This window comes from Anastrepha obliqua, chromosome 4, assembly GCF_027943255.1.
Source record: "Anastrepha obliqua isolate idAnaObli1 chromosome 4, idAnaObli1_1.0, whole genome shotgun sequence".
Taxonomy (NCBI): domain Eukaryota; kingdom Metazoa; phylum Arthropoda; class Insecta; order Diptera; family Tephritidae; genus Anastrepha; species Anastrepha obliqua.
The window spans coordinates 114,167,863-114,186,853 of NC_072895.1; the positions used below are offsets into that span (position 1 = coordinate 114,167,863).

The 18,991-nt window shown below is 39.8% G+C and overlaps 1 protein-coding gene across 1 annotated transcript; it reads left to right on the forward strand.

The window, feature by feature from the left end:
- The first annotated feature begins 621 nt into the window (after positions 1 to 621).
- On the forward strand, positions 622 to 17,738 carry LOC129246002 (heterogeneous nuclear ribonucleoprotein U). The gene is made up of 10 exons (XM_054884483.1): positions 622 to 1,298; positions 1,432 to 2,196; positions 2,269 to 3,084; positions 8,385 to 8,866; positions 8,936 to 9,064; positions 12,204 to 12,375; positions 15,187 to 16,112; positions 16,198 to 16,393; positions 16,456 to 16,535; positions 16,610 to 17,738. The coding sequence occupies exons 1-10, from the start codon at positions 1,157 to 1,159 to the stop codon at positions 16,760 to 16,762; spliced, it is 3,861 nt and encodes a 1,286-aa protein (XP_054740458.1). The 5' UTR covers positions 622 to 1,156; the 3' UTR covers positions 16,763 to 17,738.
- Positions 17,739 to 18,991: the final 1,253 nt, after the last annotated feature.

Consider the following 18,991-nt stretch of genomic DNA (forward strand, 5'->3'; position numbering starts at 1 on the left):
TTAATCTAATACAATGGGATAATACTGCTCCTACTTCAGAATTTTGAATTCAAGAAAAGACGTTTAAATACCCGGCTGATATTAATCCATTGGAAAGTATGGCAAATTTGGCAATTCGACTTTTGTCATTACTATACTCAAAAATATATAGTGAGTGCGTTTTCAGCGCAATGAATACTTAAAACAAATTCGTAATCATTTGTGCCATCTTTCTGTAAAGGCAATACTACACATAAAAAACGGATTAAGAAAAGAAATTTGTTGTTGCTGAATTAAATGATGAATTCTATATTTATTTTTACTTTTGCTGGGTACAGACAATTGTGAAAATAAGTACTCTTTGATTAAAAAAAAAATTGGTGTTCTTGTTATCGTAAAAGCATAACCACTCCCCATTAATGTTTGAGGAATGTAGCTGGAGTGACAATTATTGGCCCGACTGTCGTAGTAAATTAGTTAAATCAGTAGTAGTAAATTAATTAAAAAATTAAATAAAAAGTTGGCAGCACCACAAAAATCATACAAACGATGGCATCATTGTCATACCGTCAGCATCTGCTTTACCAATGCACCGCCATTTTTTCGGAGTTTCGCCGCTCGCTGCTCGCTGCTCGTTCACAATTCCTCTTTCATTCGCGGAACGACAACGAAATCAATTTCACGTTCATAAATCTGTGTGTGAAAAAACGTTAAAAGCTTGTTAATTTATACACAAAATTGATGAAAAATATTTTAAAAAGCTAGTACAATTGTTATATTTAACATTTTCAATGGAAAAATATACAAAGTTTTAAAGTTATTGCGAAAAGAACGCATTGAAAAAATTGTGCGGTGTAATTGGTGTGACTTCTCGCCTCTGAAGTCTTTCTATCAGCACCACCACTAGGCATTCGACGAGTAGAATAGTAGCAGTCGCTGCAGCAGCGGAGCGAGAAATTTTGGCATTCGCGCCGTTTCTCGTTTTGTGCGACCGCGAGTGACCGCATTTTTGTTCATTTTGATTTTGACTCATTTTACATTTTCGGGTAAAAAACTCTTGCTTGAACATTGAAGAGCGCGTTTAAGAAAATTAGTGAATTTTGAAAAAAATAAAATTGTATAATTGGCTTGAAAGTGAAAATAAGCGAACTGTGCACATTTTGGTACAATTACCAACATGGATGCCGCCAGATTGGATAAAATGAAGGTGGTAGACCTTCGAAAAGAGCTAGAAACTCGTGGTCTTGATACCAAAGGTGTTAAAGCTGTATTGGTGGAGCGGTTGCGAGCATTTCTAGAAGGTGGAAGTGATGGCTCAGGTAAGCAATAGTTTTAGGTTATAAAAAAAAGAATAAAATAAATAGTATGAAAAATAAGGTGTATGTTTTAAGGACTAAATATTTATTTATATATGTTTCATATGGCTTCATTTTTCATATTAATTATTTCCAGGTGGCGCTCCGGGCACACCTGGTACTCCGGGGCGAAGAAGTCGACGAACCCGTTCAATGACACGTTCGCCATCTCCTTCCCCGGTAAAGGTTGCAGCAACCGAGCCTACACTCGAAACCCTAGCTGAAGAGGAAGGAAATGCCGACCCTGAAGAAGAAGAAGCTCTTGGCGAAGAAAATGCCGGGGATGCTGTCGTAGAACCAGCGGCTGGAAGTGAAGAAGAGGATGAAGAGAAAGAAGATGAGGAGGAGCATATGGAAGCTGAATCCAATCAACAGATAGAAGAGAATGGTGAAGAACAGGAAGAGGACGTGGAAGATGAAGATAAAAGAGAGGAATTAGAAAATCAGCAAGAGGAAGAGGAAGAACCTAACAAAGAAGCAGTTGAGCGTCCGGAAAAAAATGACGAAGAGAAAATGGTAGTCGATGAAAATAAAAATGAGAAGGGTGAAATTGAATCGAAGGATTTAAATGAGACTGTTGAAAGTAAAGCAGACTCAATCAGACGTAAGCGCTCTCCTTCACGATCACATTCCAAAGAGCGTCAGGGTCGTTCTCATTCCCGTTCGCGTTCACGGTCACGGTCGCATTCACGCTCAAGATCACGATCGCGGTCACGCAGTCGTTCCCGTTCAAAATCACGATCTCGCACTCCAAAACGTCGCAGTGGCGCTGGTAGCCACGGTACGCCGTCAAAAGCAGAAGAGGCCACAAATCCTGAAGATGAGCCCACCATCGAGGACAAGCAGTTTGGCTTGAGTTGGTGTAAGTTATACTTCGTAATATACGAGTACACATTCAAATTTAATATAATACTCTGCTTTAAATTTTTTTCAGTTGATTCCGATTTACACTTACGCATCGATCCAGTAACATTCACATCGGCGAAACCTATGTCACATGAAGTGTATTCATTGATTTGGTCCGGAGCACGTACCAACTACGGGGTTCGCGAAGGCAAGGTATGTTTTGAAGTGCGATTGGCAGAGGAAACCCAATTAGGACGTTCACATCAATTCCGGGATGAACCACATGTGCGAGGTTTTCGTGTTGGATTCTCTTTGCCAGGCACAACTTTATTGCTAGGTGAAGCAGAAAATTCATTTGCCTATTGCGAGTCTGGCCGCAAAGCAACTAACTCAGAATTTACTGAGTTTTCCAAACCATATCAGCTAGATGATGTAATTGGCTGTTACTTGGATTTAGATAACACCCCATGCAACATAAAGTACACGTTAAATGGAGAAGATCTCGGTGTGGCCTTTGAGTTTGATAAGAATATTTTAGGTGAAAGTGGTGCTCTATTCCCGCATATTGTAACAAAGGGCTATGAGTACCATGTAAATTTCGCTGATAATGAGAATTTACTAGCCAACGTGGAGCGTCCGAAACGTATGCGGCGCAAACCAAAAAAAGAAAAACCTGTCGAACAAGAGAAAGAAAAGGAAGAAGAGAAGGAGAAAGAAAAAGAAAAAGAGGAAAAGCCTGAGGATGAAAATAGTAAGGTGACTGAAGAAGGTGCTGAATTGGCTGAGGAAGAAAAAGAAGTTTCGAACGCGAAGACTACTGAAGATGATGATGTGGAAATGAAAGAAACCGGGGATGGCAAAGAAATATCGCATAGTGAGGAGAAGAGCAGCGATAAGGCGGAAGGTAAGACCTGTTTTAATGAATAAAATAAGGGTAAAGAGTTCGCAAATTCATTTGAAAAAAGATAAAAATGTTGGTTGTGACAATAACACAGACGAAATGGGGGATGACTGAATATTGTCTAATGATACCTTGAGTATAAACATTTCATCTTTTCTCTGATACTTGGGTCTTTATGGGGTTAGAAAAAACGTATTTCGTTTTTATGGTGTCCACCGTTGCCGTTATTTTAATTTATTTACGCTCAACATCTGAAATGTCGTTAACTTCTTCTTCTTCTTAATTGGCGCGATAACCGCTTACGCGATTTTGGCCGAGTTTAACAAAGCGCGCCAGTCGTTTCTTTCTCGTGCTAACCGGCGCCAATTGGACACACCAAGTGAAGCCAAGTCCTTCTCCACCTGATCTTTCCAACGCAGAGGAGGCCTTCCTCTTCCTCTGCTACCACCAGCTGGTACCGCATCGAATACTTTCAAAGCCGGAGCGTTTGTATCCATTCGGACGACATGACCCAGCCAACGTAGCCGCTGGATCTTTATTCGCTGCGCTATGTCTATGTCGTCGTAAAGCTCATACAGCTCATCGTTCCATCGTCTGCGATATTCGCCGTTGCCAACGTGCAAAGGTCCAAAAATCTTACGCAGAATCTTTCTCTCGAACACTCCAAGCGTCGCTTCATCGGATGTTGACATCGTCCAAGCTTCTGCGCCATACGTCAGGACGGGCATGATGAGAGTCTTGTAGAGTGTTAGTTTTGTTCGTCGAGAGAGGACTTTACTGCTCAATTGCCTACTTAGTCCAAAGTAGCACTTGTTGGCAAGAGAGATTCTACGTTGGATTTCAAGGCTGACATTGTTATCGGTGTTAATGCTGGTTCCTAAATAAACGAAGTCCTTTACAACCTCGAACTTATAACTGTCTACAGTGACGTGGGTGCCGATACGCGAGTGCGCCGACTGTTTGTTTGAAGACAGGAGGTACTTCGTTTTGTCCTCGTTCACCACCAAACCCATTCGCTTTGCCTCTTTATCCAGTTTGGAGAAGGCAGAACTAACAGCGCGGTTGTTAAGGCCGATGATATCGATATCATCGGCATACGCCAACAATTGTACGCTCTTATAAAATATTGTGCCTGAGCGATTAAGTTCTGCGGCTCGTACGATGCTCTCCAACATCAGGTTAAAGAAGTCACACGACAGCGAGTCACCCTGTCTGAAACCTCGTTTGGTATCAAACGGCTCGGAGAGGTCCTTCCCAATTCTGACGGCGCTGCTGGTGTTGAGCAACGTCATCTTACATAGCCGTATTAGTTTTGCGGGGATACCAAATTCAGACATCGCGGCATACAGGTAACTCCTTTCCGTACTGTCGAATGCAGCTTTGAAGTCGACGAAAAGGTGGTGTGTGTCGATTCTCCTTTCATGGGTCTTTTCCAAGATTTGGCGTATTGAGAATATTTGGTCGATGGTAGACTTTCCAGGTCTGAAGCCACACTGATAAGGTCCAATCAGTTGGTTGACGGTGGGCTTCAGCCTTTCACACAATACGCTCGCTAGAACCTTATAGGCGATATTTAGAAGACTAATCCCGCGGTAATTGGCACAAATTGCAGGGTCGCCCTTCTTATGGATTGGGCAGAGCACACTTAAATTCCAATCGGCAGGCATGCTTTCATCCGACCATATTTTGCATAGGAGCTGATGCATGCACCTTACCAGCTCCTCGCCGCCATGTTTGAATAGCTCAGCCGGCAGTCCGTCGGCGCCCGCGGCTTTGTTGTTCTGTAGCCGTGATATTGCTATTCTCACCTCGTCATGGTCGGGTAACGGAACTACAATTCCGTCGTCATCGATTGGGGTATCGGGATCTTCACATTCTCTACGACATGCGCAGCTGTCACTGTTTAACAGGTTCGAGAAGTGTTCCCTCCATAATTTAAGATTGCTCTGTACGTCAGTCACCAGATCGCCGTCTTTGTTCTTACAGAAAAACGCCCCGGTCTTAAAACCTTCTGTAAGCCGCCGAACTTTCTGGTAGAATTTTCGGGCGTTGTTCCTGTTGGCCAGCATCTCAAGCTCCTCGCACTCACGTATTTCGGCCTCTCGTTTCTTCTGTCGGATAATACGTCTCTCTTCCTTTTTCAGCTCTCTGTAGCGATCCCACATGGCTCGCGTTGCGCCCGATCGCAGCGTAGCTCTATAGGCGGCATCCTTTCTTTCTGCGGCAGCATGACATTCCTCGTCGTACCAATTGTTTTTTCGGGCTCGCCGGAATCCGATTTCTTCTTCGGCGGCGGTACGTAGGGAACGAGAAATGTTGCTCCATTGCTCGTGCATGCCGGTTTGTTGGGAAGTACTCTCTGAGAGCAGGAGTGAGAGTCGAGTGGCGAATCTTCTGGCTGTCTGTTGTGATTGCAGCTTTTCGATGTCGAACATTCTTTGCGTAGGTAGATGTACGTTTTTTGCTGCACAGAGGCGTGTGCGCAGCTTGGCTGCAACAAGGTAATGATCCGAGTCGATGTTGGGTCCTCGGATCGTGCGTACATCTAATACACTAGAAGCGTGTCTTCCATCTATCACAACATGATCGATCTGGTTTCGCGTTTTTCGATCAGGGGACAGCCAGGTAGCTTGGTGGATTTTTTTATGCTGGAATCTGGTGCTGCAGACTACCATGTTTCGGGCCCCGGCGAAGTCGATCAGCCTCTGTCCGTTACCGGATGTTTCGTTGTGCAGGCTGAATTTTCCGACTGTGGGACCAAAAATTCCTTCCTTGCCCACCCTGGCGTTGAAGTCGCCAATCACGATTTTTATGTCGTGGCGGGGGCAGTGCTCATACGAACGCTCCAAGCGCTCATAGAAGGAATCTTTGGTCGCATCGTCCTTCTCTTCCGTCGGGGCGTGGGCGCAAATTAGCGATATGTTAAAAAAACGTGCTTTGATGCGGATTATTGCGAGACGCTCGTCCACCGGAGTGAACGACAGTACTTGGCGACGAAGTCTCTCTCCCACAACAAATCCGACACCGAATTTGCGCTCCTTTACATGGCAGCTGTAGTAGACGTCGCAAGGTCCTATGGTTTTCTTGCCTTGCCCCGTCCATCGCATCTCTTGGATGGCAGTGATGTCAGCCTTTGCTCTTACGAGGACATCAACCAGCCGGGCAGAGGCACCTTCCCCATTAAGGGACCGGACATTCCAGGTGCATGCCCTCAAATCGTATTCCTTATTTCGTTTGCAGGGGTCGTCATCAGTGTTGGAAGTTCTCATCCGAGGCTTTGTTGCTGTTTTCATTGGGGGGGATTTTTAAGTGGCGGGTCCCAAACCCAGCGCACAACCAACTATGCTGGGATGCTTCGCCTTCTCACGTTAGCTCACTCCCGAACGGGTGTTCGAAAGCTAACCAGAGGATACGTGGGCTAATCCCGGACGTTGTGAGCTGCTTGAACCATATGTAGAAGAATCGTCCTGGCCACTCCCAAGTGAATGGCGATCAGTAACTTTCCCCACTTGCGTGGACTTCTACACATGGAACCATCCTCCCATCGTTAACTATTTCCTTAAAATTGTTGAATATTTTTCCGTGCATTATACAGTGGTGGCCTTATAATTAGAAACGAGATAGCAGCATTTGATTTTACTAATACAATTTTAAAATTTATTTCGCCACATAATTTTTTTTTATTAGAAATAATACAAAAACAAGTAGTCTTTCAGTTTAACATAAAAAATGTTCACCATTACTACAATCCTAAAAAAAAAACATAAACTTAGTACTAAACACAAATTCATCTTGGTCAAATAATTAGAAACGACAAGGAAAACTTAAAAATATCTTCAAAAAGTTCAACAAAATTAGCATAATTTTAATATTTTGTGGGATAACCCTTATTTTTTATAACATTTTGCAGTCTTCTCGGCGAGCTTTGTATTAAATTTTGGCATCTTTCAACAGATATGCTCTCCCAGCTTCGCTGCACCAATTGAAACAATTCATTATTATTTCTCGGACTTTTGTCCTTGAGATCGCGTTTCACAATTGCCCATAAGTTCTCAATTGGGTTGAGATCAGGACTTTACGGTGGCCAGTCCAAAACATCAATATTTTGATCCAAAAGCCAACGCTTTACTAACCGTGATGTGTGCTTTGGATCATTGTCATGCTGGAAAATGTAGTGAACCGGCATGTTCTCAAAGGAATATGGTTCCATTACATTTTCCAGAATGCTTTTATATTAATGTTGGTCCATGATTCCGTCAATGCGCACAATTGGGCCCACGCCACGCCAAGAAAATCCTCCCCAGACCATAATAGATCCGCCATCATGTTTCACTGTTTTCACAGTATATCTGGGGTCCAAACCTTTGCCTGGAGGACGCCTCACATATGTATGTTTTTCCATCAGATTGGAATAAATTGAATTTCGATTCGTCACTCCAGAGAACTCTATTCTAGAATCTTGAATCTTTTTTTAGCATTTCCTTAGCAAATCGTAACCGCTTCATAATATTTTTTTTTTTGACACATGCTGTTTTTTTTGTGCGATGCACCCACGTAGTCCCGCCTCTTGTAAGCGCCTTCTTATGGTCCGAGCGGAGACTTCTACGTTTAATTAAAAGGGTTGCTCTTGTTGGTCCTACAAATATGCCTATCATCCGCTGGAGTTGTTTTTCGAGGTCTAGGCTACCTGGCTGGGGTTTCAAAGTTCCTCGTTTTTTTGTACAAATGAATTGCTCCGAATACCATTTTTTTGGAGCAGCCAAACCTTTGTGCGATAGCCGACATTGAAATTTTTTCCTTTTTTTAACACTGTACAATTAGCTCCCTCAATTTTGGGGAGAATGAGTTTTTCTTACCCATTCTAACAATTGAGATGAACTAAAATTAGAAAAGCTAATCTATGGATTTTTTCAGTATACTTACTTTAACACTAACTCCAAGATAAATATAGAAAACTTAAGAAAAAACTGCGCGTTTCTAATTTTGTGGCCAGCCAAGAAACACAATCAGAGAAACAATGTGATTTTTTTCAGGAATCAACCATCAAATATCAACGTGTTTTTCTAACTACAATGTTCATCGCCTATTCTAAGAATAACGGTGCTCATAATGCACAGTGCACGTCTTCCAAAAATATGCACAGTGATTTTATTTTTCTTAGCACATCGTTTCTAATTATAAGGCCACCACTGTATATAATAATAATAAAATCGGGGTTGTTTACATATTTTTTGATCGCATTACGTCGATTTTAAGATATACAAATAAGGCGTTTGTTTAAGTGAAAAAATATCTTTTTCCAGACCCTAAACCTACCGATGAACAACAAGAATCTAAATCTGAAGAAAAAGTCGAAGAAAATGGTGTCGCCGCTGCAAAAGCAGATGAAGAAAAGCCTATTGAGGCAACAGACATCGTTAAAGAGAGCAAGAAAAAAGATGGCGAAGAAGGGGAAGAAGGACCCACGCCGAGCAAACGCAAAAGACTTGATGATGGGAAAGATAAGCGTCGTGACTCCTCCGAAGATGATGAGTATGAGGAAGTCATTCCAGAACCACGTGATCCCGTCTCATTGTTGCCCGACTATGAACTTATCGCATTAATACCAGAAGAAAAATATGTACCTGGTCCACAACGACCGAACAGTCGAAAGGAATGTGAAGTTATTCTTTTGGTTGGTCTACCCGGAGCAGGCAAAACTCACTGGGCATTGCAACACGTTAAGGATAATTTGGAGAAACGATATCATGTAATTGGTGCAGATGCATTAATTGCAAAAATGACTGTGAGTGAATTGAAGTGTAATTATTTAAAATGTATAAGTTTAATTTTGTTGTGATTTTATGCATTTCAGATTGACGGTGAACCGCGTAAATCCGTGCATAAGGGTCGTTGGGAACGTGTTTACGAGTTATGCTTGAATAATTTGTCTCAACTAGAGGAAATTGCAACGAAGCGACGTCGCAATTTCATACTTGATCAGGTAATTCGGTACTATTCGACTGTGATTAGGTTCAGGATTTAAAAGTATAACAGGATTTTGGAACAGGTTAAGGCATACAGTGACAATTGAAAAAATAGGTGAAATTGATGAAAGTGTAACTAAAGATTTTTAATCAACCTAATGGAAATGTCAGAGTAAAACTAATTACAATTTAGAGTATTATGCGGGCACTAGGCAAATATTTTTGTGTGCGAAGAAGAATGTGTGTGTATATGTATGTGTGTGTACTACGTGGCTTTTTCCTCAGATAAATACACATTTAAACTACTTAATGATGTTTTTGTAGCAGCAAAAACATTTACCATACATGTACGGAGAGTGCTGCTGGAGTGACAGCCCTTTGCCGGATATATAATAAATCGGGGTAGTTTCGTTAACGTAGAACTGTTGGGGGAACGAGCCTCTTATTGATGTAACAGCATGTTTGTCTTTGGGAATTCTACTGGATAATCTTAGAAAGCAAAAAAACAAAGGAACGACAACTATATATTAGGGGAAGTAAAAAGTTCTGAATGTTTTCCGCCAAATGTCTTTATTTGTCGCCACATATCACGATGTATGCTCAGCATACTATACGCCGATTTAAACGTGACACATTTCCAAAACTTTCTTCGATAATTTGTGTATCGTGAAGCTAGTTGAGCCTTACAACAATACAAAATCAATCTACAAAAGTATCACTTAGGCCAATGTGAAAGGTGAAGTTGGGCGCTGTTCATATACCTAATACGGTATTGAATGCATCAGCAAAGCGGTGATTTTAATGACTCGGTGCTGGTAGGTCAATCTTCGAAAATATGTATAAAATTCATGGAAATCGCCAAGCCGGACCGGCAAGTTTGCACTTATTCCATTGCCCAGGAATTGAAGATTAAGCGGAAAACTATTTGGAACTATTTTAATTTATTCGTCGAAATGAAGCGAAAAACTCTTAGAACTTTTTACTCTACCTAGTATAATACATAGTATCACAAGATGTAGATGGTCATGAGAGATGCCTATTTGCCAAAATTGATGATAGACGAAGCTTTGAATTTAAACGTTATACTATATATGAAGAATTTCCACTCCTGTGAAAAACTGAAGCCGATAAAGACTTGCCGAAGCATAAACATCGCTCTGGAACTTACAGATATAAAATACTAGCAAATCGCATGAAATCCTAATCAAAAATTGTTGGAAGCACAATAATTTATAAGTTTTCAAATTTATGACAAATAATTTGAAAATCCTACTACGTATAAAAAACATGCCACATGACCACGTATAAACATATATATGTACATATATCACACATATTTTTTTTCTTTGTTTTCTACGGCCTCATAGTAATAAGTTGTATATTCTTACTTTAGCTAAGCAATTGATGGAAAAGCTATGAAAAGCTAGATTAAATTCGAAAACTCCATCAGGGATTAACAACTCGGCTTGGTACGGCTACAATAATGCCGCATTCTCTCAGTCCAACCTAGCTCCATTCTAGGTTTATTGAGGGAACTGGGTTTGACTGGGAACTATGGTGAGTGGAAGGCACTCAAAAGATCTGACAGTCGAAGTGCACACCTCCCTCTTTTTCATTTCACTTAGTTTAGAACCACTAAAAATTTATGAATTTATCCACGTCCGTAATTTTCTTTGTCCGTATATTAATTTAGTCACAAACACAAATCAATTCCTAATTTTTGGCAGCTGCGCAGTCATATAAATTCCATATACCCATAGCATATCGCATGTAGTTTAAATTATAGCCTCTTATTTTCAACGTCACTGTATGTCTTAAAGCAGTTACATAAGTAAAAAAAAAACGAAAATTAAAGTTGCAGAGAGTGTTTGTTGAGCCATTTAAGTTCTCGCTAAAGACTATTTCACCACCTAAGTAGGTTTAAATTGTTTACAGCATTTTTTTCTATTAAATTTTATTTAATTTATTGATTCCCTATTTTCTTAATAGTTTCCACATAATAAACACAATAATTTTTTTTTTTTTTTATACTAAGTAAACGACACAAATTCCTTTGCCCCATAAAATTATGAGTGCGTCCTGAAAGCGCCTTCATGAACACACTTTTCAAATTTTATAAAAGTACATATTTGTATATTTTTTTTTTGTTTTTTTTTTAATTCATTTAATTTCGGATTTTAAAAAAGTCTAAAACTATAAAGCCCAACTGCCTTTGGACTATTGCACCAAGTGCATGTGTACTTTGGCGGCACCATGTCAAATCAAGGTGAGTCTTAGAAATGTAAGTGGCTCAAATCACTATTATGTATGTATATACCGTTCACGTGAGTATAATTGAGTTGCAGCACCGCGGCATTATTAGCAGCAATAGCAGCACAAATGGCGGCAGCTAAATCAATGTAGTGAAGCAAATAGAATTATTTATTTGCCTGTGTTGGCGGAGGAGCGTGCGGCAAGGATGCCTGTAAGTACATAGAAGCCAGCAACATTTTTGCAATATACTACTACTGGTGGCGTACTCGCTTATACTCGTATTATTATAAACTTTCCAAATATCTTTTGTCTAAGCAGTCCACTACATACGTACATATGTACATACATCCTAAATGAATGGCGTAAATTTTTTATGTTCAACAAAGAACATGAAAAGCATTGAAATAATATAATATTACATGGTTATTTGCTGCGCATATACATAAACATTTATTATATTGGTGAAAATGAGAACAAGGTATGTTTGTAGTATTAAGTTATATATCACTATCGGTTTGGGTTTATTTCCATACTTAAACAAAAAAGAGAGAAAGAGAGAGAGAGAGAGAGAGAAACGGTTGCCGTTAAATTTGAATTGTAACAAAGATGTGTGAGGAAAAGTATACAGTTAAATCAGAGATGTTAAGGCAATGTTAAATGTTAAAGCAGAATGTTAGAAATAAAATGCGCCAATCAACACTCGCAACAACTCGAGCAACAAATATGAAAAGTTTGTAACTTCTACCTACTACTATTACTACTACTACTACCAACTGCTTCAAGTAGAAGCAAAAAATAAACAAAAACATGATAAATCAAAAACTCAATTTCTACAAAACAACTACTACTACTACAACAACTTGTCATCAACATCTTCATCCACATGTGATCATGATTTTGTAGACAAATGCTTATGCATCCGCACAACGGCGCAAAATGAAAGGTTTCGGCGACTTCAAACGCATTGCAGTTGTTTGTATACCAGGTGAAGATGAATTGAAAAGGCGCAACACTGAGAAAACTGAAAAGGGCAATGCTAATACAATTAGAGAATCAACATTAAATAATTTACGAGGTAATTATCACAAACAAAACAAAAAAAAAAATTAAAAACGTAAGCACGCAAAAATCGATAAAGAAAAACTGGTCCAAAAATTTTGCATATTTTAGAATAGTACTACAACTAAAATTGCAAAAAAAAAAAAAAATGCGAAAAGTGTTTGTCTCTTATTTTTTTATTAAATTAGGTTTACAAATTACACTTTCTTCCTTTTTTAATTTACTATTTTTTCGTATACATATGCATATGAACAAGTACATATGTACATATGTATAAAGCAGCGGCGCATTTTTTGTGCACATCTGCTATTGTTATTACTTATCAGCGTAGGTGCAGACATATTTAAATTTTTTTATTTTGACTTACTGTATTTTATTTGATTATTCTATTATCACATATATTTAATTAATTTAATTTGCAGGTTTAAAACACAGTACTATGATGCTTTGTACTTTATAAATATGTATATGTACATGTAAATATTTTATTTCCAGTGCTCCCCTAGTACTAAACTGGTGTATTTCTAATGAATTTGAAATTATGACTATATCGTGTCGTGCTCCCTCTATTTTCTATGTAAACATGCCTTATTTTTCAACTTAGTATTTGACAGTAAAATTTTATCTACTGAAATATGGCAACATAGGTATATATCTTGTAAACTAACCTGTACCCGAGCCCGCTTTTACGAGCAAGGTGATTGTTGTTACAACAGCAGGAAATGTTGTTTTTTGTAGCAGCATAAACATTTCCAATATATACGGGGAATGGTGCTGAAGTGACAGTCCTTGGCCGGATGTAAACCCGGGTCGTTCCGGTTACGAAGAAATATAAAGCCCAACTGAACAGCAGAAATATTTTGAAATGCTGCTTGAGTGATAATCTTTGAACGGATATAAATCCGGGTCATTTGGGTAACGAAAAACCAAAAATCCTAAGTAGGGCGATTGTTTATTTTTAAACACAGAAGAGGTTTGATATTCTCCAAATTGCATTAATTAGTTTTAAAAAAGGTTGTGCATAATTGCATTTTAAAGGAGTTGAAGACTTCCTTAGTTTTCAAATAAAAACACTACTCTCTCCGAATATAAATTTTGGCCTTATGGTAATGCAGAGTCGACATGTCGACCAATCTGTGCCTTAAAAATTATCACTGTTGCGGTTCCCAAATACCCAAAACATCCTTGATTTATAGTATATTTTATTTAAAACGATATTCACCGAAAGGCATTCAATACCTTCTTAAATTTTTTTTCCTTGAATGCCTTAATTGTTGTTGTAGCATCATAAACATTACCCATATATATATGGAGAATGCGGCAGAGGTAACAGTCCTTGGCCGGATATAAGTCCGGTCGTTCCGGTTACGTAGAACCGACTGTTGTGTGAACGTGAAGGCTATAGTTCCTGGCTGCAGTTGGAGGGTTATGAGTTTATTAAACCTCCCAGTAAGAATTTCGCATGGCGCAGCCACATAGTTTGGTGCCAGCAAACCTGCCTTAGCCCTAGCACTTCACTCCTAAGCTTCTCCTTGATGGTGTGTTGTCCCATAGCAAGGAAGGGCTCGGGTCCCATGAAAGGCGATGCCGCAACCCCTTTGACGTGGGACCAAACTTTGTTCATATTTAAATTCGAGTCGTTCCCTCATCATGGGTCTGACTGACTTCGACCTACTCTTGTTAAAACTTCGAAGCGAACGACTAATTTTTTTGAATCCTTCGCGCTATCTATTCCTTAAAAGCGGGTTTCTGCCCCTAAATTGTACTGTATAACTTTTCAGATCCTTAAAAAATTTTTAAAATTTGTCTTATGAAGAAGAACAAAACTTGACTACTCTCAGGCTGCACGATTTATTGTCCAGTTCCATATATCATGCAATTTTCTAGATTACCTTTCTGTGGCTTTTTTTAGCTGGAAAATGCTAAACTGGCTGTTATTTGCAATATTCATTTCACTTTTATTTCGCAAAATTTATCGTATAACACCGCGATTTCTTTTCCACGATTGGTTCGAAATCGAACTAAAGCACATAAAAAATCACTCACAAAATTTGAACTATTTTATTGCCCAATTTCCATTTCGATTTTCAGAGTAACTCCCTAGCGAATGTTAAACTTTTATGTAAGTGATCTGTTTTAAAGGCAATGGAGTTTTTGTTTTTTTGTCTTGCAATTTTCCAATAATACTGATCGCACACGGCATCCAGTTCAAGTGAGGAGAGTATTGCAATATTTCATCGCAAACTTTAATGTTTCAATGTTGTGAAATCATCCGATGGATTCGATCTGGTTAATTTCCAATTGCTCTTGGGATAAGTGTTTTTAATTCTGAATTGGATCAACCTAAAGGTGTTTCAACGCAACTAAGTATTTTGAATGGCAATCACAATGACAATGACAAAAATACATGGAGATGAAGTGAAGTGAGTGCTAACAGCGCGCTGCCAAGCGGAAATCGAAGGCATTTGGATACCAACGGAAGAACGAGAATTTCCAATACCTTTCAAACAGATCACTATATAAAGTGTTATATTTTTTTCCAATGCTCTCTCGAATCAAAGTAGTTTCTCTGTCGTCGCTTCAAAAATCATCTTGCTTTCCAAATTATTCCTCTTCATGGTTCCTCTGAGCTTCCCTCACCTACTATTTAATCTGGTAAACTCATTTTACCGAACACAATTCAGTTATTTGTTTAAGGACTCCTTTCAAACAGTGTTTCACACACTGTAGTTTTTCTAATTTTCTTGCTGTAGCAAAACACAAAAATATTTATTTGGTTATTTAAGTCAAACTCAATAATTTTTATTCCTTGAAAATTTGCTTACAGCCAACTTTACTCTGCCTTCAACTGATCTGGATTGGTTCGACGAGGTAATCTACACTGACCTCAGTGGCGATGAGGCTAAGGCCGAGGTGAAGCGTTACAACGAGAAGGGTAAGAAGGCGTTAGATGAAAGCCAGCCGAATAAGCGAAATCGACGCGATCACTATCAGCGCGGCGATGATCGTCGGCATCGTGATGGTGGTGGCGGCGGCGGTGGCGGTGGACGACGTGATTTTCGTCGTTGGAATGATCGCCGCGGCGGCGGTGGTGGTGGTCACTCAGGTGGTGGCGGCAATCGCTGGGGCGGTGGTGGTGGTGGCGGTGGCGGTGGCTACCGTGCTGGTTGGCGTGATGACCGTGCCTATGGTGGCGGTGGCGGCGGTGGTAGTGGTGGTCGTGGCTATGATAATCGCAACAACCGATATAGCAATGGTCCACAAAATTGGGTCCAAAACAATCGCGGTGGTAATCGCTATGATGATCGCTACAATCGCTCAGGCGGCGGTGGTGGTGGTGGCCGCTACGACTCGGGTGGCGGCGGTGGACGCTACAGTTCGTATGGTGGTGGTAGCAGTGGAGGTGGTGGCGGCGCCGGTCGTGACTATCGTGATCGGGATCACCGCGAACGCAATGCAGGTGGTGGCGGTGGCGGCGGCGGTGGTCGACGTGACAACTATCGCTCGGGTGGTGATAGCCAGCGGGATTTTCGGCCTGGCCACCGCGACAATCGTACAGAAGATAGTCGCGGTGGCTATGAGCGCTCGGGTGCGGCTGGAGGCGCGGCAACAAAGTACGGCAGTAATACCAACAATGTCGGCAGTAATAGCAGTGCCCAGGGCCATGGTGGCAGTTATCATGGGCAGGGGCATGGACACCACGGTCAGTACAATAGTAGCAAATCAGCGACAACGGGAACGGGAGGTAATAAGGTGAGTGCAAGGGCTTTGACATATAAATATATTTATTGCCACTGATTGGCCTTAAAATTTTTTAATTGTACATTGCCATTTTTAGGGTTCATCACAAAGTGGCGGTAAATGGACCTCTTATGGGCAGCAACAGTCACAGCAACAACACCACCAGCAGCAACATCAGATGGCCAGTGGGGGGAATTGGCAACAACAAGCGTCACACCATCAACAGTACCAACAGCAGCAGCAACAACCCGCCGCCGCGCAGCAACAGTACTGGGGTTACGGGGACATGCAAGGTGAGCAGAAGGTATATTGATTTTTTATTTGTTTATTAATATTTAAAATGCATGCGCCACAGGCTATGGCAACGCTCAACAACAACAGCAGTGGGCAAATGCTGATCCTAACCAACAGCAGGAGTGGCTAGCTTGGTGGCAGGTATTACATATTACCCAAAGTACTTTTCAATGAAATTTTGTTTCGAAAAACTTCTTGTTTGCTTATTTTTGCAGCAAAATCAGCAGCAACCACAAGCAGCGGCAGGGGCTGGCAGTACCAGTGATGCGAACCAATACTGGTCGCAATACTCCTATCAGACAGCGCCAACGGGCAATGGAAGTGGTGGTGGTGGTGGCGGTGGCAGTGAGGCTGCTTCGAAAAAGTGAACAACTTTTCAATATACGCAGTGACATAGTACAATTTGAATATACAGAAAAACAAGTTAAATGAGAACACATTTTATTAAAGTACACATGGCTACAACAATGAAACCCCGTTATACAATCACATTATTCACAAGCGCATACACATGCACACATACAAAATGTATGAGCGTTCAATGTAACGCTGCGACACTTTAAAACAATTGTATAAAAAGAAGATACAGTACTAATTTGAAGGATTGATTATAAGCTGGCACATGACAAACATCCAATCATACAAATTTGCGGATACATTTTTATTACTTACTGCACTAAGCCGCAAGAGACTTCTTTACACGAAACTCTTAACCAGCCATAAAAAAGTCATACATTCTAAACATGAAAAAATGCATTCAATAGAAAAATATATACAAATGTGTGTATATCCCTCCGCCTAACTACTTACTACGACAACATTTAATGCACCACCAACTTCCCGGAATTTTTTTGTATACTTAAGGTTAAGCAAATTAGCATATAGAAAGTATGAGTAACATCATGTTTTAGTTGCTTTCTTTTATATAATTACTGCTATTACAACTATTACTTCTTCTTTCTTTAATTATTATATGGTTTTGTTCATTTTTGTCGTATTTCTTTTTTTTACTTAAAAAGAAAAGTTTTGTTTTTCCATTTTTTTAAGAATCTTGAACGTTTTCTCTGTGAAATATGATAGCGTTCATATTTGCCTTTAATTGCTTTTTGTTACATAATACAAACAACTTGTTGTACTGAACAGTTGTACTAATTGTATTCTATTTTTTAAATAATTATTTCAATTGAAATGTTTGCAACAAACTTCATATATTAAACAAATAGCTGAAGCAATAGTACACTTGAAGAAAGTAAATATTGCGTAAATCAAAGAATAATTGAAAATTCAATAAATCGTAAGAATTGCTAAGTACATGCCGTAAGTGGTAAAGAAAAACAATAGAAATGTGTTTATTCTCTGTGTGTGGTGTTGATGGGAGGGCATTGCTAAAATGGTTTGAGAGTTTGACATGGAAAAATTAAAAACTAAAGTCCGCCGGTAAAAGGATAACGGGCTTGGCGTTTGACCGAGATCCTCCTCCAATTTGTGAAGGCGTATTGGTTTTATTCCACTAATTGTGCGCTGTAATTAATTTCTTCACTAAGCAAGAAAAAACAATTTACAAGTGGCAAAGTCTATTAGAGAATAATTCGGCGACGATCCACACACTTGTTGGCTGGCCGATTCAGCTGCCAACCTCTGGCATGGTTGGAAAAGTCAACAAACTTTTTATGGAAAATAGATGCACGATTGAAAAGGAAGCAAGCCGCAGAGTGATTGGAATATCATATACGGTAGGCTTTGAAGCTCCGCGCTATGCTCAAATGGGTAGTTCTAAGTTCAGCGCAAAGAATGTTCACTTGAATTTCTATCTGTGAACCAGAATGGATATAACTGTTAGTGAAAACGAAAATTGGATTCATCAGTATGAATTGACATCTAAAGGGGTTCTACGTTACCGGAACGACCTGATTTATATCCGGTCAAGGGCTGTTACTCCAGCAGCATTCCCCGTGCATGCTTAGGGAATGTTTATACTGGTAAAACACAAGGAACCCATATGGGACACCCTATGGCATGAAAACCACTCATGAAATTCAATACTTTCATAATCAATAATTTGGCGATTCAAAAGGCATCTCAATGGTAGCTTGTGTTGAGAAGAAGGTGTCGCTATTACGAGCGGGTACTATGCTATGTGCAGTTTAAGGAAATCTATAAGATGCCAGTAAGAAAAATAGAAGGAGAAAATAAGCTCAAGGCAAGATGCTTCTCTTGCGTCACGAGACGTCCGTTCATGAGAAGTATCTGGCTGTTCATCCCGTGTATACGCTAACCTTTCCTCCTACATACATACATACATACATGTATTTTTCAAGTGCTACATATCTTCATACATACATACATAGATGCATGTGTATTGTAGACTTTGTCTAAAACAACTTATTTCGACTTAGCGTTTTGCCACTACAAAATAATAAATTAGCTGTGTTCATGTAAAAATTATTCAGTAACTTAATTTCCGAGAATTCACTCTCAAATAGAAAAATATCAAAAAAAGTGAATGAACCTAAACCAGTAACAATTTGCTAGTTTTACGAACTGCTGATTAAATTGTTGGCGGGAAAAATCACAAAAATTTAAAAAAATTTCAGTTG